Source organism: Gymnoscopelus microlampas, assembly GCF_963454915.1.
Source record: "Gymnoscopelus microlampas genome assembly, chromosome: 9".
Lineage (NCBI taxonomy): Eukaryota > Metazoa > Chordata > Actinopteri > Myctophiformes > Myctophidae > Gymnoscopelus > Gymnoscopelus microlampas.
This window is the reverse complement of record NC_139946.1, coordinates 28,781,739-28,805,465: the sequence shown is the minus strand read 5'-3', so window position 1 is coordinate 28,805,465 and position 23,727 is coordinate 28,781,739. Positions and strand designations below refer to the sequence as shown.

The 23,727-nt window shown below is 41.8% G+C and overlaps 1 protein-coding gene across 1 annotated transcript in view; it reads left to right on the top strand.

The window, feature by feature from the left end:
- Positions 1-22,794, top strand: part of LOC311051816 (uncharacterized protein) — an 82,955-nt gene extending 60,161 nt beyond the window's left edge. Inside the window, exons 4-5 of the mRNA XM_084066468.1 lie at positions 12,986-13,179; positions 21,775-22,794. Coding sequence (XP_083922594.1) covers positions 12,986-13,179; positions 21,775-22,009 — 429 coding nt within the window. The 3' untranslated portion in view covers positions 22,010-22,794. The remainder of the gene's footprint in view (positions 1-12,985; positions 13,180-21,774) is intronic.
- Positions 22,795-23,727: the final 933 nt, after the last annotated feature.

The following is a 23,727-nucleotide window of genomic DNA, read 5'->3' as shown; positions in this document are numbered from 1 at the left end:
TCCATAAAGGCAAAACATTTAATGTAGTCAAGAATAAGCCTACAATAAAAAAGAATATTTGAAATGTAGCGGAGGGAAAGTCATATTTGAAAATACAAATACTTTGATTGATTGATTGATTGATTGATTGATTGATTGAATACTTTATTAGCAAGTTTGGTAAACCGTACTGGGCAGTACAGTTACAAAAGCTATTCTAAAATGGTAACACAAATAGTAGCCCTGGGGGGCTTGTTTCCATTGTGGTCCTTTAAGTATGTCCACCACTGTCAAGCTCGCCTTTTGAGCTGGTCAGTGGTGTGGACGTGAGCTTGTAGATCAGCTATTTTCAGTGCAGACACCATCGTACGACTACGTGTAAATCAGGCTTTAGACTGTGGGATTAAACGGCGGTGGTGGTGATGAGGTGACATTGCCTTATTGAGAGGGAATTCCTTCACGGTGCAGTTTATAGGTGCAGATGCCGAACACTTTATAAACAGACAATGAAGAATAACCTGTGAGAGTGGAGACTTACGCCTTTTAGCGGCTTTGTTTTGACTTCACAGGACTTTAGGCGTTTCACTGCTCTTGAACTGACTGACTCAGCTCTGAATAAAGAGTGACAATTATGAGACAACTGCTCATGAGGATTAAACACATCTGGAAATTGGAAGAAATGGTTTTCCACATTTTTATGACTTATGAAATGAAGCCACTGTATTGGTGAAACCGGTGTGTTGGGGTGAGTTACAGTATGCGGGCTGTGCACAGCAAAATCCGAAGGGTACCATTTTTACAATCTCACATGTTATACGGTGTATGAAAGCAGACTGAGCTCTACGCGTGATTGACCAAGTCATACTGTACTGCAAAAACACCATTTCACTTTTCAGAGCGGAATTCTGTTGCAAAGACTGGCAAGGCTTGGAGTGGTCTTTAGATTGACCACCCGCTAGCACCCACAGTGTTTTTAATAGGCTCCTCACCGCAGGTGGTGTTACAGCCATTTGTGTTGCCCGGGCCCCCTGAGGAGGCCGGGTTCTCTCTTTTTCCCTCTGCTACAAAGGGGTGTTTCCTTGACCCCCGAGGGATGAACCTTGGTGGAAAGTATTGATCTATTCTAAAGTACCGCGTGCGTGACTGGATCACGCTCACGCACAAACAGGATGATCTTATAGCTACTGTATGTGAAGAGCATACAGGGCGATGGGTGGATGAATAAAAGTGTCTTCTGATTTTTGCCCCACATTCTCAACCGTTTTCATTTCAGGGATCCCCAGTTTGATATTAATTAGGCCATGGACCCTCATTTCAGACTTTTTTTTAAATATATATTTTTTTATCTGTAGCTCTGTAATCCACACTGTAAGAAGTGTTAATTAAATTCAGAGAGTGTACAAATGGAACCAGATGTTCCATTTGTATCACTCTCTGAGTTACAGACCTGTAAGGGTCTATTTGGTTCCTAACTATCAATCAAGGACCCCTCTGGATCCCGAGACTCCCGGGACCCCACATTAAGAATCACTGTCTTATACAACATATCATATTACAAGTGAATAAATGGAGTAAAACGTTGACTTCTATTTTCCTGCCTATACAAAATGAACAATTCATTGTGTTTATGAACCATTTTGAGACTTTTTGGTGGGTGTGCGCTCCCTGACACTCTCAAGGGGGGGGGGGGGTGTGTGCGCGGAGACGTTACCTGTCTGAAAAAGGGCGGCAGTGAATAATTTGATCGCATTTTTCATTTCGCTCCGAGTGCTGAACAAACAGGAATCTGTGATTAACAGTTTTAATTAGGACTCTAACTTGACAAATTCTTACAGCCTTGCAACGCGTCTGCGGCGAATAAATCACCGGCTCTGGGATCATCAACCTGCCTGCTAAGTGAATGTGCTCATAGCCACAGATTGCTCTGTGACTCGACAAACTGTGAGTCAGCCCAGCGGACACCCAGTCCCCCACCCCCACCTCCCCCCTCCCGGCTTCTGTCCACTGTATGACGATCTTGTCAACGCAGTGAATTCTCAGTCCTGTGTAAACTGTGTACATACAGTACATACAGTATACGCAGTCTCAATGCTCAATGTACATTTAACTTTGAAAATGTACACATTTGTACATTGTCAGAGATTTGTGCCAGAGTTACCTTTGTACATTGTCAAAGTTACAAATGGATAAATAAATTAACAATTAAGGATTTTCACACACACACACACACACACACACACACACACACACACACACACACACACACACACACACACACACACACACACACACACACACACAGATGCACATTATGTATCAATATCAATTGATATATGATAGATAGATAGATAGACCCATATATATATATATTTATATATATATATATATATATATATATATATATGTATATATATATATATATATATATATATATATATATATATATATATATATATATATATATATATATATATATATATATATGTATATATATGTATATATATATATATATATGTATATATATATATATATATGTATATATATATATATATATATATATATATATATATATATATATATATATGGGTCCAGCATTTGTTACCTCATGCAACACTCCTCGTCTCTTCTTGCAAATCTGCTAATTGCATAATAACCATACACCGTAGGAGAAAGTCAAAGTGACCTAGAAATAAGTGTTTTTCTTTGGCTTCTATTTTCCACTGAACAGACAAAAGTCTGATATTAACCTTCTAAAAGTATGTTCTTCCTTCTTTCCAATACGTTTCTGTAGCAATGTGATTGTCTGTAATTCACTGGCATCATAACAGACAACACAGCTATACAATGAAAAGAGAAAGTCAAAGTGACTTAGCAATAAGAATTTTTCTCTGTCTCCCTTTCAGAGGGAGGCAAAGCGTGGATTCCAGTTTTCACGGAACAGACAAAAGTCTGATAATACTAACCTTTTTAAGTTTGGTCTTCCTTCTTTCCCTTCCGTTTCTGTATCAATTTGGCCCTGGCTCGCAAATAATAGAGTTACAGGGGACATGCTGACATTTTGGTGGATTTAAGAGGTGAAATGGGTCTGGAAAATGTCACAACTTCTTTGTTTTAAGGGTTTGTTTTCAGTGTGAAAGTGGCTGTGTGATAAATCTCCTACTTATGGATGCTTGTCTATTAGTGGTGTGTTTCTATATTGCTATTTGAAACCTCACACTAGTGTATATGGTACGACAATGACAGAGTGCTTTTTCCAAAGCGTGTGAAAACTATATGTAACTGAAAATGTGTCCCCCTTCAATGTCCTCATTTTTTGAAACATTTGATTTCCTGCTACCTCATTGTGTGAACAAATCTGAGCATAGGGCAACATGATGCTTACTTCAAACAAACATGTCATTTTGAATTGCATTGTAAACCAGTAAATAAGATTTAGAGAGGAGAAAGCTGAAATTCTATTGCTTTCCTCACAAATTCTAAGTATCAATTTAACCACTTAAAACCCTACTTCTTTGACCGGAGTCCTCAAGTTGTCTATACTAGTTCTACTCCTTTACCCCTCTACATCAAATATCTTCTGCAAGAATAGTCGATCTACGAGGTCACAGCGCATTGCAACTCGACACTTTGTGACTGAGCTTGCCGAATGTTCGCCTATTTTTGCTGAATGTTCACCTGCTATGACATACCCAAATTAGGGTTCAATTTGTTAACTCTGAGAGTTGAATGAACGCTCAGGATTTTGCTGTGTAGGCTACATTATTGTACGTCTGTGGGCACCGGTATCTGAAATGTGAGATCACAATGTGAGAAATTTAAATCCTGATGATATGCATCATAACTATTGTAATTATAGATCCCGGGCCTCTCCTACATTATTAATTGTCCAAAGCGTAATGATTTATTGTGGTCCGGCAGAATGATTATTCATTTTCTGGTTGATTATACCTGTGGGCGGCAACAACACTGTTCTGGATTAGAGCGTCTGCTAAATGAAAAAGTATTCTTCACGTGAAAAGATGTCCTTGGAGAAACAACTCATTTTTGCTTTAATCAAACACATATGAAGGTGTTGTTGATTAAAGGTGCCATGGCCCCCATTCAGTGGGGAAATTTGGAATGAGCGTTATTGGTTTTGCTCTTTATGAGCGAGTTGATTTCTTTTGTTTAGACTGTAGAAATGAACACAACGTTATACATGCAGGGAAATCCTAACTACTCGCATACTTTATTCCGCTGAATGGTTTGCAGGTCGTAACTTGGCAAAGGGCTCAAACCAAAACAAAACACAAAGCTCACCACCTGAATATTACACTGATGGGACATTGTCGTTCATCAGCATTCCAAAAGAACAGCGGAGTGACAGGAGCCTGTGTGTACAATACAAGCTTGCTTTTCCATCAGGCAAGTCTGGGTCTGCCCGAACTGTGTACGCCAGGCCAAGTTCAAACTTCACCTTGAGAAATCCTAGGATCTCAACGCTCAGTGGAATGCACAGGTGCGGACACTGTTGTAGGAGACAGTTCCTGCTAACACTTGATCTATTTGACGTGTCAGGGGGCTCAAGTCGGTGGCAAGTTCCTGTGGGGACTGCTGAAGGGCCTCATGCAGCAAGCGAAAAATAAAAGAAAAAATTCCAAAGACCCAAGTGCTTCCTAGAAAAGTAGCTAGAAACTAGAAAAGGCCATATGTCTGTACACAGTAAAATTCTCTGTTAAAGCTGCAATCTGTAAGCTTCATACCCTACCCAGGATTTGAACCCAGGTCTCCCGCGTGGGAGAACAAACTTCTACCTCTCTTTCAAGACGAAATTCCTCCTGCTTGGCCAGTGGAGATATTGCGCTTATTCGGATTGGTTAAAATATAACTTTATTCAGTAAAATAAGTTCCGGATTGCAGCTTTAATTTATCCATTTGTAACTCTAAGCTTGTACAAATTAACCAAATGGACCTGTAAGGCTCCATTTGGTTACATTTGTACACGCTCAGAGTTAAATTAACCCTGAGGATTTGACTGTGTACTTAGAACCACAACATCACTACTGACAGTTTGTGTAATAACACTATTACTCTGACAAGCTTGGCAGGGAATGTCCGGTGGCAAATTAATCTATCTGTGTCCAATTAATCAATGCTGTGTTTCATGCTCAAGCTCCCACTTCCACATTACTTCACTGATATCCCCCGACGTGATGCATCGGGGGAACGCCACGGCATGCATGAAGAATACACAAACGCCGTCCTTACGTATTTTTTCCCTTTCTGCGGCCCGAATCGAGATTCGCGCAGCCGTATTGATCCGAATCCAATACTTTAAGTAGTTTCTCTGTTGTAGTTATATTAATGATCAGTCCGGAGAGAAGCTCCGAAGTGCTCCGTTTGCCGCGGTGATTGATCGCGAGAGATATCGCTGTCCCCGAGACAAAGGTCCGCAGGACTTTTCATTATCTGAATTGAATTGAAGTTATCCGATTAAAGAGGTTCAGTCAATTGCGGAGTGCTATTTGTCATTAATTTGAAAGGAGGGGACCAGATGAGGCATTTTAATGGTGCTTTATGATTAGGGCCCGTGGCTGGACATCATATCAGTTTTGGGTGATTTGTGACATTTGGTGTGCCCGCAGTGAGCATATTTGCTGGGAATAGTGCAGCCGACCTTTACAGTGCCGGCTTTAGTCCTTTGTAGGGGAGGCAGAGCCCTGCTTACCCTGGAGACCCCCCTCCACCCCCCTTGTCCGGCCACTAAAAAGGAGCGGCAGATTAATTAACGGACCTCTGCAGCCAATGAAGACAGGTGGCAATAACCCTGATAAGAGACAGATCTGAAGCCTCTCATACAAAACCAATTTCAACCGCGCCCCATTTTTCAAAAGCTCATCAGGGTGAGGGACGAGAGTGTTGAAGCCGTATGGCCGCAGAATTTGTTTCTCTCTGATTGCCTTGTCAGGATATCTTATCCCGTGGCAGATGACCAAAACCCCACCCTTCACAGACAAACTCCCTGCCTCCATCACCTCCCCAAACACATACACAAACGCTCGCACATTCTTTCTTTCTCTCTCTCACACACAGTCTGTCTCACTTCCTCACACACACACACACACACACACACACACACACACACACACACACACACACACACACACACACACATGCACATACACTTGCACGCACGCGCGTGCACACACACGCACGAGCGCACACACACACACACACACACACACACACACACACACACACACACACACACACACACACACACACACACACACACACACACACACACACACACACACACACTAACAACTGAAAGGAACTTTTCACTTGTCTCTCCCTTTATTTGATGTGGACTGTCCAATTCACTTATTAACTTAACTTCAAAAGGTCAATGTGATGCTTGCTCACCTGAGAAAACAAACAAAACAAAACAAAAACACAGACGTTCTGCCTCACTACGCAGATTCACCTTGATTTGTAAAATGCATAGCCTATGCACACATGTAAAATATATGTATTACACCGGTCAGTGAGGGAATTATGTTATTCCTGCTGAAAATATTGATTGAGGCACTAGTTATACAGTACCTGATGTCTCAATATTGTCTTTCTCAATAACGAGAATGTATCAACAGGATATGTTGATAAAGTTTCAACCTGAGGCGAATCCAGTAAGCTACGGAATGGCAATTTGCTCCTATAAAACATATCTATTGTTGGTCTTGTTGGACACCCCAAACCTACAGCAGGCGCTCATGGCTGTGGTGCTGCCATCCGTTGGGAGCTGGCACATACTGTAGCAATGTGCCACTAATGCATAGTTGGTTGATTCAACAGTATATCAAGGTTGAATGCAAGCATTCCTAACATTTCACCACTCTCATCTACACATCCTAGAGAGAGAGAGAGAGAGAGAGAGAGAGAGAGAGAGAGAGAGAGAGAGATTTATATTTAGTTGTGCGCCCGTTTCTCCAAAAGTATGAGCTTGTAGATCCGCTGTTTCCGGTGCGCGACACAGCGCACAACCAAGTATAAACCATGCAAGAGCCTCAGTGGGTCGACGATAGGACAAGCCAGTACTGTCCAAACACGGGTCCCTCGGGAACATTAATTTTCAAACACTCCCATGAGTGAGAAGAAAGGAGAGGAGAAGGAGAGCACTCCCAGCAGGGATTTTACTGGGAGGGATCCCACTGAGCGTGAAGATTAGAGAGTGGGAGCCACACACACACCTCCGTCAAACAAACTTGTTGTCTCTCTCTTCCAAGGAGAGCATAATGGAGGCAAATTAATTTCCCTGAGATTAATGTACACGGTAAATATTTTAGCTCAAGTACTTATCTCCTTTGAAAGTCTCAGTATGGACGCCCACCCCATACCCTCCAAGCCCCCCCCCCCCTCCCCCCTTTCCCCTCCCCTCCTTATAGTGTGTGTTGAAACAGCCTGGATGTGGAAGCAGCCTCCTAATGAGAGAGGAGATTCCAACGCAGCCTGATGGTTCTCATCAATCACCTTTCTCCTTTGGAAGTGTGATACGGGCTGTGGGAGAGGGGCTTGCAGAAAGGCCTGGGCCGGGAGTGGAGGGAGGCATCAGGCTTTTAATCTCTATAAGTTAATAGACTTTCTGGTTTGGCCCCGGCTAAGTGGAACTTCGCCCCTGTTGTTAGCAAACAAGTCGTGTGAACACTGCAGCTGCTTGTCTCAGGAGCAGCGGCATGCGGTTTGCACACGCGGTTTGAGTCAACACAAAACTTGTGTCACGCCTTAAAATAAGATATCTGACAGCAGTCCGAGGACACGCCACCGACAGACATCTCAGAGAAATCACTGCCAATTCTTTATTTTAAGATAATAATAATAATGATACGATACAAAATGCGTGGCCGACAATTGCATCTACTCTAATTTAGTGCCTTTTCCTGCAGCGATGCTCCAGGATTTATTTATTCTACAAGATAGACTTTCTAAATGTACAGAGTCAGCATGTTAGTCTTCTGCAACATGTAGAACCACAAGTGTGTGAGTGGTTGACTTACTTATGTTAAATATTTATGGCTCATCCCTTGACCAGAAAGCAGAATACAATCACTTAACGTTCAGTCATTGAGTTCTCTCAAAGGGCTGTTCAAAATGTCCGGACGTCTTCACTTACGCATATGATAACGTGTGAACAGTTAATGGATGGTCTCTCTCTGGAAGAGTGTATGTGGTTGTGGTTGTGGTCGTGGTAGGTGGAGGGGGGAGGTGGGAGGGTGGATGTAATGTGGAAAATATGTGGAAAATGTATTTGGGTTAACTGTCCACTGATTAATAATGATTGTGTTTGGATAAATAGTGTCCTACTTTCGGAATCTGTGCCTCTAAATATCCCCAATAGGCTTCTTCGCTCCGCACTGATTGATCGGTGTGGTGTTTAAAGGTCACAGTCATAAAACATAAGGATGTAATTAACACGCTGCTGTCTGTGATTTTTAACCAGTGCTTAATATATTGTATGTTGTGTTACTAAGCTTTATCTGGGAGCACTGGCGTGGTAGCTGTGTTCCAAAGTGTGAGGGTTTCCTTTTTTTTTTTACCAATTTCAACTTTGCGTCCCTATTTTGGGCATTATAGGTCTACAAGCTCACAGGGATAGGTATGGATCTACAAGCTTACAACGCGTCAAAGTGTGACACGTTGTGAGATTGTACTGTAGATCGGCTATTTTCGTTATTTGATGTATAGAAAAGTATAAAGGGCTTAAGCAGTGTTGGACAAAGTACTCAAACCCAGTACTTGAGTCAAAGTTTAGATACCCCTGGCGAAAAATTACCCAACTACAAGTGAGTTGCTCAATCAAATTTGTACTTGAGTTAAAGTACTGGAGTACTTGCTTTAAATAAATGCATAAAATACTTGAAATAGCCTATCTACAAACTCACAACACATCACAATGTGACGCATTGTGAGTTTGCAGATCGGTTATTTTCACTATATATGAAATAGGGCTTAAGTGGTTAATTCATAATGTACTTTCCCCCTAAGTACAATGGTCTTTGAAATGTAGTGGAGGGAAAGTCATCCAAAAATACAAATACAAGTAAAGTACAGATACTCATAAAGTGAACTTAAGTACAGTACTCTAGTAAGTGTCCTAGTTACTGTCCACCACTGGGCTTAAGTGATTAAGATTTGATACAGTTGTTGAACAAACAAGGTGTCCGTCATCAGAGGGCAGGAGGACAGACCGTGGCCAGTCTGAGATTCTTGCATATGTATTTCCGTCTTAAATCAAGGACTCCTTTTTTAGAATAAATGAACCATTGTGCCTCTGGACACCTCTGATCCTCGTCCATCTTACGCTCTGCACAGCTTACATTCTCACATTTAATGTGTTTTCTCCTTATAGATACTGTACTCAGCTTCTTAGTAGGCAATCAATTTGTCTGGGTGTGGTGGCGATGGTGGGGGCCGTCAAAATAGTTGTTTTGTGTGTTGCTTTTAACCCGCATTCAAAGGGCAAGGCCTTGATATGACTAAAGCCTGAGGGGTACATCAATGAACGTAGCACTAACAGCTTCAATTAAACGAGCCTTTTCAGGGTTTGTCTGCACAATAATGTGTGCAGTTGCTTTCAGTTCTACCTGGAACCAATGTAATGACTTCCCAGCACTTCAGATTCTTCTTGCGTTATCCCTTTCCATTCCGAAATGACAAAAGAAAGGCAACCACTGTATAGCGACACATTAGCTCTCAAAAGCTGTAACCTTGGAAGTCCATTCACATCTCCTCCGAGATTGGAAATGTGTTTTTGTTTGCAGAGACATTTGTCTGATCATCTTGGCCGTCGGTGGTGAAAAGGATGAAATCAGCTCATACAGTGTAGACACTTTTATTCTCTCTCCATTAGACTTTTTAAAGACATGTGAGTAAAACTTATGTTTAACACTGAATGCTCTGCAATATGAACCAAATGAATCATCCTTTCGATCAAGTAATTACAATGAATAATTTCTTCAGTGTATTATTCAGTGTATTATTATATTATTAAACAGTTACCAATAGTTATGACCTGAAAGTTTTAAAGCGCCATGCATACATATTTTTGGGTGAATGGTGAAAATGAAACAACATTCAGTTCTCAACCTTTTCTGAGCCCTGAACCCCTTCTGTAAAGTTTTGCGCAATAGAAATACATGTTTTAATTGCACTTTAAAAAGGTGGGCTGTATGTAGTGAACGGTTTACAGACTCAATATCAAACTTTTATTAAAATTATAAGTCATTCCAACTACATTTTTGTATTTCTTATTGAAACAAGAGTCGGAGTAGCAACCATTAAAGTAGAGAAGACAGTGCTCTATATGGGGATTAACAACATGGTTGGAAGGCAACTTTGACATATCTGATTATTTGGCTGCCACATCATCTTGATTGATAGGACACTTTATTAACAGTTTGCAAAAGGTACAGAGGTACAGTTATACAATAATGCTAAAAGTACAACACAAAAAGCCTGTAGGGCTTGTTTCCATTGTGGTCCTGTGTATTAAATTAATCAAGTCAAGACAAGACAAGACAAGACAAGACAAGACAAGACAAGACATATAAAGACACATTAAGACAATACTATACAAGAGATCATCAATACTAGGAGCAGTAAAAGTATATTTACAGAAACACATTGGGGGGTAATTTATTTTGGCAAGCTACCTGTTTTGCTCCAGTTGCAAATTGCAGACAGGTGCTCTTTTATGAGGGTTTTGAAGGAGGGTAGGGAGTTGCACTTTGTGATGGCTGCTGGTAGGGCACTCCACATTTTGGTGGCATAACAGTAGAATGAATTCATCCCCATCTTTGTGCCGAATCTGGGGGGAATGAGATCAGTGGAGCTCCCTCTGGTGTTGTGCCCGGTCGGGGCATCACTCACTTTGTTGAAGTAGTCAAACAGGTACATGGGCACTGGTCCCTTGAGTATCTTGAGAGATGAATCTATTTAAATGATAAATAATCAATTGACATGACCAATGTAATTGCTGTAGAGCCATGGCCTGTGAATGCTAAGGTCATAGGGTTAAGTTAGGCAATATTTCGGATTCTATTTACTATACAGGTCAACATCACTATAGGTTGCATTTTGGTCTCCTGTTCACAAGTCATTCATTAAAATGAATATCAAAATGTTTCTGTTATGTAGGCAATGTTCTTAATTATACAAAAATATTACTTGGGCCTCAAAATGTTATTTTTAACTGTCTGGTATAGGTTTTTGTCATGTCCCATGTGCTGCTTGTCCAATTTCAATGCGAGGAACAAGTAGTGAAATTATATGCAGTGTTATTGACCCATTCAGAACAATGGCAGTCCATCTAATTACTGAGTGATCAGTAAGAGATGACACTGAGTGTGGTTGCTCACCCCAAAATGACCTAATGACAGGCAGCTTTGTTTTGCTTTTCATTTGTTTTGTTCCATTTAGCTGAAGGGAAAAAAATAACACAAAAGCTAATCGCTACAAGTGGACACCACTGTTTCCCGGCGAATTAATCAGAGTGGCTAAAATAAAAGGGGTGCAAAAAGTTCAAGATGTGAACGCAATGAATTGTATCAGGCCCTCAGATCCCACTGACATGGCTTTCTTGTGGAGGAGCGAGCCCAGACAGAAAGGGCTGAGTAATGAAGATGGATGCATTCTGTTATCAGGCAGCCACTTACTGGGGCCTGATGTAACCTTAAACATTGTGGAGAGCTCAGTCACACAACGAGTCTAATTAATGAATAGCAGCCACGGAGGAGAACAAGGCAGCGCGCATTTGCAGATGAATTCCAGACACTAATCAAACGCTGCGAAAGTGGTTAGTCTGTCTCCAGAACAAGACAACGTTTGGCGAGGATTTTAGATAATGTTTGTCTGCATAGGTTACATTATGCATATGGGTGAATGCACACGTACTTGTGTGTTTGTCGGTGTGTGTTTGCACGTATCTAATGCAGACACATGTTATGAGCGAATGTGTGTGTTTGTGTGTTTCTGCATGGAGGCCCTGGTGGGCTGTGAAGTGTTGCGTACAGCAGAGTTCCATGCCTGGGGTAAAACAGAGGAGGACAGGTGTGAGACTGCGTAACTATGAACTGTTTATTCTAACAATAGGGCTATTCTTTACTTTCCGTTAAGGGCCCCGTGCCGCAATTATTTGGATTCTCTGTTTCACTCTTGCCCTGCTTTGCTGCTCGTTGCCTGTTTAATGCATCTGGTGTTAATGGTACACATGCTAAAGCAGTGGTTCTCAAACCTTTTCATGTCAAGGACCCCCAAATTGATATGTATTAGTCCGCGGGCCCCCATCAGAAAATATTTTGTGCCAGGGACTGTGCTAAAGTATCACCAGCACGCCGTCCTTAGCCACGGGAACCCTAGCGTCCCTATTCTGGGGGGCGAACATTCGCAGAAAATTGCTGATCTACAAGCTCACAGCACATTGTAGCTGGGCTATTTTCAGCGAATAGATTTGGTGCACAGGGAAAAAAGGAGGGTGGCGTCTAGTATAGATCCCAACGAAATATATAGGGCATAGCATTGGCGGCCATTTTCTGGTTCCATCGTTCCAGACCCCATTACTTTTTCCCATAGAGATTTTCAAAAATATTTATATCAATTAATGTAATCCTAGAATCAAGCCATCCCGGATCCTGGTGAATCGTGACCATAAAACATTTGATTCTGTGAAGAAAAAAATTATAATATTTAATTATATGATATACTATGTTTAATAAATACCCTTTGTTTTGCGGTTTTCATATTTTTTTGGTTTTTCACAGAATCAAATGGTCATGAATCACCAGATTCCTGGATGGCTTGATTCTAGGCTTAAAATAATTGATATAAATATTTTTGGAAATCTATGGGAAGAATGAATGGGGTCTGGAACGATGGAACCAGAAAATGTCCGCCACTGCTATGCCCTATATGGTTGAAGCGGTTAAATGAAAGTAAGGATGACCTGTTTGCTTTCTTCTTAACTTTGACCCAGTACCACCTCCAACGGAGCTCTCCATGGCGGTCAGTGACCCGGCAGATATGGCTGATGCTCGTCACTGCCTTCGTCCTTCTGGGATTGGTGGCTTACGTGGTGTACTACCTGATGATGACCTTCGACCCCTCACCCCCCGAGTTCAAAGTGGCAGCTGGTGGCTTTGGTCTTCTCACAGTGATCCTCGTGATCATGTGAGTATTACTACTACGCAATAATAATCGAGTAAATGTTGGCTAAACAATAATATCTTTGGTTGATAAGTCATGGATTATTACTCAGATAATCAATCTGCTCTTTAAAATGCATTAAAACATACCAGCTACAACATAATGTTGACAAAATAATATTGTGTTGGATTACCTATCTCAAACAGGTTTCATGTCTCTGCAAGTTGATTTTAATATCATACTGAAATGAATGGAATCCAATGCTTTTCTCAAAAATGTACCAAGCCACAGACTGTATGTTTTGGAAAATGGTCTGCACTTTACGCAGTAATGTCAAGTAAACCGTGAGTCATATTCAATGGATTAAACACGCCAGACCACCGATATGGTCCTTTAAGATGCTGCCATACTATGCCTCTTGAAAATACATTCCGTTTGTGTTCAGATTTTATTCAGGTCATGTTTCCAAATAAGTTTAGCATGTCCCTGTTTCATTTATAAACTATGTGTGCCACTTTGAAGTAAGAATATTTACTATGTCTTCAAAGTAGAAATATTACTGCCCAAGTCATCCAAATAATCAACTCTGAAAGCATACGCTCTCTCTCTCTCTCTCTCTCTCTCTCTCTCTCTCGCCCCCCCTTCCTCCCACGTGTGTGCTCCCTCACTCTTTTCCCCATTTTGATATTGCTAATTGGAATACTGCCTACGGTACTGTAAACCATTAGTAAATGAACAGTCTGTTTTTATTAACATCTAACTTGTAAATAATGCATTAGATTCCTGGCATAAACATCACCACTTCTGGGTTTGGGGAGTAACATATGGCACGCCAAGACATTACAGTAATCCCATTACAAAAGAGAAATGCGTTACATGTAATCTGTGAATGTCGATACACACAGAATCAGATTACAGATACTTTTGAGGAAATGTATGTCTGTTACTTATTATTGGATGACTCACAAGTATGTGTTTTAACCCATTAAGACCGGGAACGCATCTGTGTGTAATTTTTAGATTTCTTTAGGCTATTCAAAAATAGCAGATATACAAGCTCATAGCGCGGCACCGAGTGCCGTGCTATGAGCTTGTAGATCTGCTATTTTTGAAAAATCGTGAAAATGTGTGCAAACCTTTGAATATATATATTTTTAAAGTGAACATTTTTTACTCAAATCTTTGCTTCTGGGGGTCCCTGGGACAAAATATTTTGAGATGGGGGTCGGTGGCCAAATACATATCATTTTGGTGGTCCTTGACATGAAAACATTTGAGAACCACTGACATAGAAACACATTTTTTTCCAGAAAACTGGAAGAGATTTTGTAGAATCGGCCTCAGGTCTTAACGGGTTAATGGAAACGAGGTGTTTTGATTGGGGCATTATGTCGTCGCCCACTCTCACATCACTTGGCTCATCCTTGATAACGGTTGCAGGGGATGATAATTACTGAACAATCCAACACCGAGCTGACAATTCTCCAATGATATCACTGACTGGATACTCGGATACATGCAGGATTAGGTAAGCAGCTGTTATGACTTTAACCCGTTAAGACCGGGAAGGGAACGCATCTGTGTCATTTTAAGATATCTTTGGCTATTAGATCTACAAGCTCATATAGCGCGGCACCGAGTGCCGCGCTATATGAGCTTGTAGATCTGCTATTTTTGAAGAAAAAAAAAGTTGTGAAAATGTGTGCAAAATATTTAATCAGATGGGGGTCCGCAGCATAATACAATTTTGGGGGTCCTTGACATGAAAAAGTTTGAGAATCACTGATATATAAATAGCAACATGCGTTTAAAAAAAGGGGGGGGGGGGGGGGAATAGTATTTAGACATTTGTAGAATCCCCAGAAGCTAAGATTTGAGAAACAAACATAAATATATTCAAAGATTCGCACACATTTTCTACAAGCTACAAGCACCGAGTGCTGCGCTATGAGCTTGTAGATCTGCTATTTTTGAATAGCCAAGTAAATCTTAAAATGACACAAATACTTTCCCGGTCTTAATGGGTTAAGCAGGTAGTCAGCCAATTGTAATAGATTACACTTTATTGACCCAAATCAACTCCATGCTCATATTAAAACAACCTCTGAGGGCATTTAAAATAAATTAATTTCAAAATACATTGTTTGGCGCAATAGAAAATAAAGCCTCCAATAACCCAACAGGCAGTTACCGGTGCCAGCAAGTGAATTAACCACTTAAACCCTATATACTTTGTTGACCGGGGTCCCCCGGGGGTCTTGTACTTGGCTTGTACTTGTACCTTTTTCCCTCTACGTCAAATCTCTTCACTGAAAATAGCAGATCTACAAGCCCACAGAGCTTGTAAGCTTGTAGATCGGCAATTTTTCGCTGAACGTTCGTCTCATATGACATGCCCAGAATAGAGACGTAGGGTTCATGTGATCAAGTCAAAACTTTGTCCCTGTTTGTTTTTAGTTACACGGAGAAGCTGTTTGTAATCAACTCAACAAGGCTTGTAACTTTTCCCATTAACCAGTTTTGTGAGGGAATGTGTCCAGAAAACTGGTAATTAATGATATGGTTGCACTGGTAATGTGCTTCTGCTTCATTATCCTGTTGAAACCCCTATCCATGCTAGTAATGAGCTGTAATTTTATGACAGGAAATTAGTTTGTTTACAACACATTCAGCTGCTTCAGAGACATAGATTCTTGGCAGTGCTTTGCTTCAGGTATTCACATGAAGTTTGAATGAAAGAGGTGAAGATAGTGTAACTTGGGGCAACAAACAGAATCACTCTTGACATGTTACATGGACTTGAGTAGTTGTTTAAGATCGCCGAAGCACCACAGCACTAATATGCAGTTTAAGAGTGGAGATACTCCCCAGTTTAGGGATTCTGTATGGGCAATAGGCTAAGGCTGCCTTTCATCAAAGAACACAACGCTGTTTCTGTTGTTATTATAGGTAGTGAGCTTGATGGGTAATGTTATTAGGATGGGGAAGGAGGGGGGCTGCGTAGGATGTGCCAGCCTCCTGCTGCCCTCTGTCAGCGTACATCTCAGTCAGTATCGGCCCCGAGGGTGGAAGTCCTCCCAGGGACCGACCCTTTGTCGCTCACTGGCTTCCAGAATGGATGCCTTTGGCAATCTTTGCAAAAGTCCAGATAATGATTTAAATAAATAAATAAACAAATATAACACGTTTCTAAGTTCAGGTGTTAGCTCATTTGGCATGCTTTTATTCTTTTCCTGTCCGTCGCCAACTCTTAATGAACATGGGAATGAGCTGAAAACGTCAGTCCAATGTCAGAGGAGCCAAAGCATGTTGCCATGCTTTGTGGTGATTGGTCAAGGCAGATGTCCACTGCTGTGAGCAGTGTGTCACCTCCTTTTCCTCGTCATCATCGTCAGTCTCCCGTGTTGAAGCATTGTTAGTGTGCTATAACATAATTATGCTTTTATTCTATATAGAACTAATCACCCAGCAATCACCCAGCAGGTCTGAAGCATTATTACTTGTTTTTAAAGGTGCTGTAAGTGATGTATTTTAGTAATAGCTATATTCTTATAGTAATCATTGCTATAAAGTGTTTGTTCAGAAACAGGGGTCTCCCTGGCTCTCCAGCTCATTAGTAAATAGAAAACATCTTTTCAGGTGAGATAACAATTTTATCCAGTCAGGAGAGTGAACTCCATAAAGATAATTTAACAGCTTCAATTACTGGGAAGTGTCCCAGTTCCAGTGTCCACATATTTTGTTTTGTTTCATCACTTCCAATTTCAATTGTTTAGTTTATGTATCTATCCTGTTCTTTCTTCTGACTGGATACAATTGGTATCCTCATCCTCGCTCTATAGCAACGTATTTTAGAATATAGAGCTATTTAACACTTATTTGAACAACATACATATATAACTTACACCACCTTGGCTTTAATCATAAACAAAATGTTACTCTACTTGTTAAACAACACAATCGTCATCTCATGTTTGCTATTATTTTCATGCTATTATTACAGATATTTTGCTCCACATGCAGGATCCTTCATCCTGAATGTTTATGGAAAGATCTGAACAGCAGCTGAACATAATCGACGCCACACTCAACATATTTCTCAACAGAATATTATATCCTCAGATCTGAACTCTATCAGCTGTGTGTGTGTGTGTGTGTGTGTGTGTGTGTGTGTGTGTGTGTGTGTGTGTGTGTGTGCGCGTGCGTGCGTGCGTGCGCGCGCGTGCGTGTGTGTGTCTCTGTCGCTCTTCCCCTAACGAGCTTAAAGACACTCTTACACCTGGTTTATATTTAGCTGTGCGCCGGTGTCTCGCACTCTTGTCGACCTGCCATTTCTGGTGCGAGACATGGCGGTCAGCAAAGAATAAATCAGGCTAAGAGATGTTAAGCCGATGATGTGCACAGATGAGGCTATCGTATGATGTTGGAGTGCGTGGCCCTTCGATCAGAAACCCTCCTAAATGCCTTTTGTCTCCGCGAAGGCGCCCGTCCGCCGCTTACTGCTGCAGGTTCTTGTTATTGGACACATTTGCACAGTCACATGGCGTTTGTTCGGCTTCATCTGCCTTTCAGAACGCTGTCACACAACATGTGCCCCCCTCGCTTCCTCCACTGTCACACAGCGCCGAGACAGTGGCCTGACCACGCCGCTCTGCGCTGTGAATTTTTATATGCCATCGCCCGGAGGTTAGAAAGTCTCATTATGCCGTGTTAGATTTATTAAAATAGATTATGGAAATGTTAATTAAGTCATTAATTACATTATTTAAGCAGCATTGACAGATAAGGGAGTGCGTGTGAGGGGAGGGGTGGGGGGTGGGGAGAGATGGAACCGGATGGGGGAGGGTTGGGGGGTGTCGAGCTCCCTGGGTGGTTTAAAAGGATGTGATTGGTGACAAGGGACACCACGGCGGCCTGGTCGAACTGCTGGCGCTGACATGATACAAAGTGGCCCCCCCTGCTCCTTCACCTCACGCTACTGTCCACCGCACTTTGTACAGCTGCCAGAGGACGCGTACGGCTCGCTCATCGCCCGTTTTTGCAGATGTAAGTGTACACAAATGTATAAGATGTCCCTTTTTTATGAGGAAACGTATCTCAATCATTCTACGCAAATTACTTTAAAGGGGCTTGGTCCGGGGAGAGTGCAGGGGTGGCTTTGCGGTCACTTTGTAATGCATGCATTATCATTTCAGCGTGCTTCTTTAAAACCAATTTAACTCTATACTTGGTTTATACTTGATTCCAAAGGGCTCTATACTAGGTCCCCTCATTCACTCTACACTAAATATCGTCACCAAAATAGTCAATCTACATGGTCATAACGTTGTGAGCTTGTAGATCTTCTATTTTCGCACACATTTTGCCTTGCTAGGGTTCAAGTGGTTATAAACCTTCCATTGCGTGAGTGTTTGGAGGAAACATTGGCTGTGACATTTGAGCAAAGGCCTCAAACCATATTTCCAAGCTGCTACAAAAGAAAATACAAGGGAAGGATGGTGAGATGAATTACCCAGGAGTTGATACTATGGTCTCTCTTATCTGTTGACAGTTTAGTTACCATGAAGCACAAGAAATGTGTTTTCCAATTCTCCCAGAATTGAGCTTTTCTTTGTCCCATCAAACCTATATTAAGGGAGGGAAAATTGCTGCGATCGTGTGAGATAAGAGCAAATGATAGATGTAGTAGTGACCAACGAAAATGCTTCAATCCTGATCTTAAACGTTGATTTGCCTGAACAGCCTATTATCTGGACCGGGGTTATGCATACTGTTACCCTACTGGGAGAGTGTCTTTTGTTTGCATCAAAAGCAATTACACGTGGTACAAAACAATACTTAACAGTGGTGACATTTCAAGTACAAAATTAACTGTTAAACTCTGTTTTATAAAAAATAAAAAAAGGTTGCATCAGTTGTGTCGCAGTGCATGCTTTGCAGAGAGAAAATAACCATTGCTCTTGAGTCCCCAGAACCTCTCTCACAGGTTGCCAGGCAGCATGAAGCTGTAAGCATTGATATTAAGTGCCTTTTGATTGTAGAGGGTGATATGAACAGACAGTAGAAGGCTACATATTTGGCTGTAGATACTCAGCCATATCTCCACAACATACCGATCAGCTCCAAACTTCTAACCATCAAACCAACAGACATCTAAAAAAAAAAGAAAAAAGTATACACAAGTAAACAAGATAGGATGAACACACATGTTTTGTATTTTCTGGAACCTCTCCTTTAGCAACTTGAAGTGCTGTGGTGAATATTTTGTTTGAGGTGTGGTTGTGGTAAAATGTTTATCTTGTGGATCGTATCGTAATGGCAGACACATGACTATGTGGAAATAATATACTGTACATAAACAGTACTAAATACCACAAATGCACCACTGTGCACAGTTGTTTGTCAATTTTCCTGTTGAAACATGCATTCAATTGCATTCTAACTGCAAAATGTTCTATTTGTAGCATATTTTTGTATTTGCCTCAGCCAACAGAGTTGGACAGGGGTTATGTTTTCGCCCCATTCGGTTTGTTAGCTTGTCTGTTAGCAAAATAACTTGAGAACGATTGAACAGATTTTCATGAAACTTGGTGGGAATGATGAATAGGCTGCCCTGGAGAGATGATTAAACTTATCTCTCAAAAAGGTGAAAAAGGTCAAAGTTCAAGGTCTGTCTGTTAGCAAATTATCTCAAGAACAGATTTTCATGAAACTTGGTGGGAATGATGACGAGTAGGCGGCACTGACGTAGGGATAAACTTGTGGGTCAAAAGAGGTCAAATATCTAGGTCACAGTGATATGTCAAGTTTAGAAATCGAAAATGGGTGGGCAGATTTTCATGAAACTTGATGGGAGTTATTATTCCCCGTAGAGATGATTAACTTTTGGGTCGACAAGGTCACACTCGGCAAGGTCAAAATGTCACGATCACTCATATCTCAGGTAGAAATAGCAAAACTGCATAGTGTTGGCCGTGGTACGCACTCATACGCATGTATGCAGTATGCATGTATTCATGTATGCATACTCAGTGCAATATTTCTAGTCTGACAACGCTTTGGCCCAGTGTTCAACAGTGTGTGAACAGTGATCCAAACAGTTCACAGTTAGGAATTACCTCCTGTCCTGAAAGACTGAGATGTGATTTCACTGGACTTGGTTGGAGGTACAGTATCAGGGTGGGCCATTATCATGTCTTGTCAAGATGCCAGGAATGTTCTAGCAGCACCCCTGGATGTCAGAATTGTTTTCCACATTCACTAAGAGCTTGTTTATTTAGGAAAGATGCAGAGAAATTATTGTCTCCGCCAGGCTGAAAGGCATGGCTGAGACTACTGTATGTTTTGCACCCTGTCCGTCCGTCCGCCCGTCTGTCCGTCTGTCCGTCCGTGGACAGCTAATCTCCGGCGCTGTTGGCTTGATCACAGCGAAACTGTGCACACACACTGCCTGGATGCCAATTCAGAACCTCTACCCCAAATGTTTTACATGGACCTGTTATAGCACCACCAGGATGCCGCTTTTTTCTAAACAAATTTTTTGACAGTATTCCAACAGATTCTGTCCAAACATTTTTCATATTACATCCTGATTGGCTAAGAATGGCTTCCAAAGTTTACAGGAGTGCTCCGTTTTGAACAAAATGCCTCAAATCATGAACACCGCATGCAATTTCCATGACATTTTGCACACACATTCTCACTAGGCAGAGGAAGAAATGCCACTTCACATTTTTCAAATCAGCCTCATGGTGGCGCTATAACAGGCCGATTCGTGTTTTTACCTATAACTGCACCGATCTGTGTAAAACTTTGTATGTGCACTCCCTTGAGGCCAAGGAAAAACCTTTGCCCTGCATTTTTCACATCTGCCTTTCATAGCGCCATCAGGAGGCCGACTTATGTTAAAGACATTTTGGGATATTACTCCTCCGGATTTTATCCAAAATTTCACACAGATCAGTACACATGTTCTCTATAGTCATGTGATCAAGACGGATCTGTTTGATTTTTCTGATTGGCTAAGATTGACATCTAAAGTTTGCAGGAGTGGCCAGATTTGAACAAAATCAAACAAAAAATAATCAACGCAGCGTTCGTTTGCGGTGAAACTTTGCACGCACATTCGCACTACGTTGAGGAACAAATGCCACCCTTTCAACATTGCCCTATATAGCGCCACCAGGAGGCCACTTTTGCAAAACTTTTTTTTTATATTAGTCCTACAAATGTTGTCCAAACATCATGCAAATGGGTATTATCTCTTTAGTCAAGTGATCAAGACGGATCTGTCCGATCTGTCCGATTTTTCACATTCAAGCCTGAATGGCGAATTCCGAACATTGCTAGCCCACACTAACCTACCTGACCTGGTGGAGGCCTGTGCACTGAGGAGCACTTTTTCTAGTTTTCAGTGTTTCAGTCTCACTTAACCTCTTAAGCCCTTTATACTGCGTGACATGACAAATACCCAATGCTCAAATTGTGAGCTTGTAGATTTGCTATTTTTGTAATTTTGGAAAATGTCCAAAATAGGGACGTTGAATGTGGTAAAAGGCATTCTAAGACTGGGCTCTGTGGTGCTAAACTAATGTGTGCGCTTTTGTGATATTTCATCAGGTGTCTGTCGCACTACATCAGCAGTCGTTACAAGCAGGCTCGACAGAGCTCCTTCACGGTCCAGGCCAGGGGCTCTGAGGACGGCAGGCCGGACCCAGGCCCGTGGGATCGGCGCGTGGCCGCATCAGCAACAACAGGCCACACTTTGTCAGCAGCCCCACTCATCCAGGTGGAGGACAGGAAACAGGACGTGGACAAGAGTGGACAACGTCTGAGCTTCCTCTTGACACTGTGACAGAACGAGCAGGCATACAGAATACCAGACTGGGAGCAGTGGTTTGACAATACCTTTACAGAATACCAGACTGGGAGCAGTGGTTTGACAATACCTATACAGAATACCAGACTGGGAGCAGTGGTTTGACAATACCTTTACAGAATACCAGACTGGGAGCAGTGGTTTGACAATACCTAGAATACCAGACTGGGAGCAGTGGTTTGACAATACCTATACAGAATACCAGACTGGGACCAGTGGTTTGACAATACCTATACTGGAACTGAACTGGGACCAGCGGGTTGATGATACCTACTGTACACTAGAGAACGGGTTCCCAAAGTGGCGTCCAGGGACCCCCAGGGGTCCTTGAGGGGGTTCCAGGGGGTCTTCCTGGCAAAAGGAGGAACACTAAAACCTACTTTATTTTTCGACTATTTGAAAATAGAGCTACAAGTTGCAATGCAACTCGTTGTGAGCTTGTAGATCTGCTATTTTCCCCCCTTATGGGGGCCCCAGCCAGACAAAACAGGTGACATGAAAATGTTGGAGAACCAGCGCACTAGAGAATCAATTCATACTGTACAGTATGTGGATGCACAGAGGAAGGCGAACATGTCACTTTAAAAGCCTATTCATACTGTACACTACAGTATGTGGACTTGCTGGAGAATTGCTGTGAGTCACTTTACAAAGCTTTTGTTTTGCAAAACAATCGCTTTTTCAAGGCACCAATTGTCTTAGTTTTCAAGATTTGTCTTTGGCATTTATGCTTCATTTGAGACAATGACGGTTACCAGAGGGACAGGAAAGGCGGGGGAGGGAGGGGGGGGGGGGGGTAACATGCAGTAAAGCGCTCCAGGTCGGATTCGAACCGGGGTAGCCTTATTTATGTGGTACTGTATGGGCTTTTACCTGGTGATCAAACCGGGATTGTTTTATTTTTATTGTCGATACTCATGCAAAGCTGTTTGCAATGTTGTTGCACTTGTAAATATCGTTTCTATTACATGACTGAACTCCAGCCTGCTTGTGTGATGAGGTGATTTTTCTTCTCCAGAATAGTTATTTTTTATCACCATTATGTCCATTGATTGACACACTCTTAATCAATGGATGTACTGTTACATGTTGCAAGGCGGTGATGAGGAAGACCAAGTACTGAATGCATGCCGCACACATGATTGTGTCCAAGCCTGGGGGGGAAAAAAAATAAAAAAATAGAAAATGCTGAAATGGCGCTGCTTCCTTAATGATGCCCACACAGAGACAATGGGGCGCCGCGTTGATTAGTGTCACCTGTCCTTGTGCATCTCATCAGCTCCATTATGGCTGCGTCTCCCATCTTCTCCCGCTAATTGAATAGCCTGTGAAGTGGTGACGAACACGGGGGCGAGAGCTGCGTCTGTCCCACACAACGCTCACAGACACAGAAACACTAGCAGTTGTACAAGAGACGCTAAATATCATACAGATGGATCACAGTAAGGAAACAAAAAAAAAGAGGTTAATAGTATTTAACCACTTAATCCCTACAGTATACTTTGCAGACTGGAATCTCTATACTCGGCCCCCTCCGACGCGTCCGTAAGCTGGTAGATCTGCTATTTTCACCAAATGTTCACCCCCAGAATAGGGACGCTAGGGTTCATGTTATTAAATCTATAACATCGAGCTGTCTTGTTAGCAAAATTGAAATACCACAAGCTATAGGCTTGTAGCCATGGGCTTTGAAG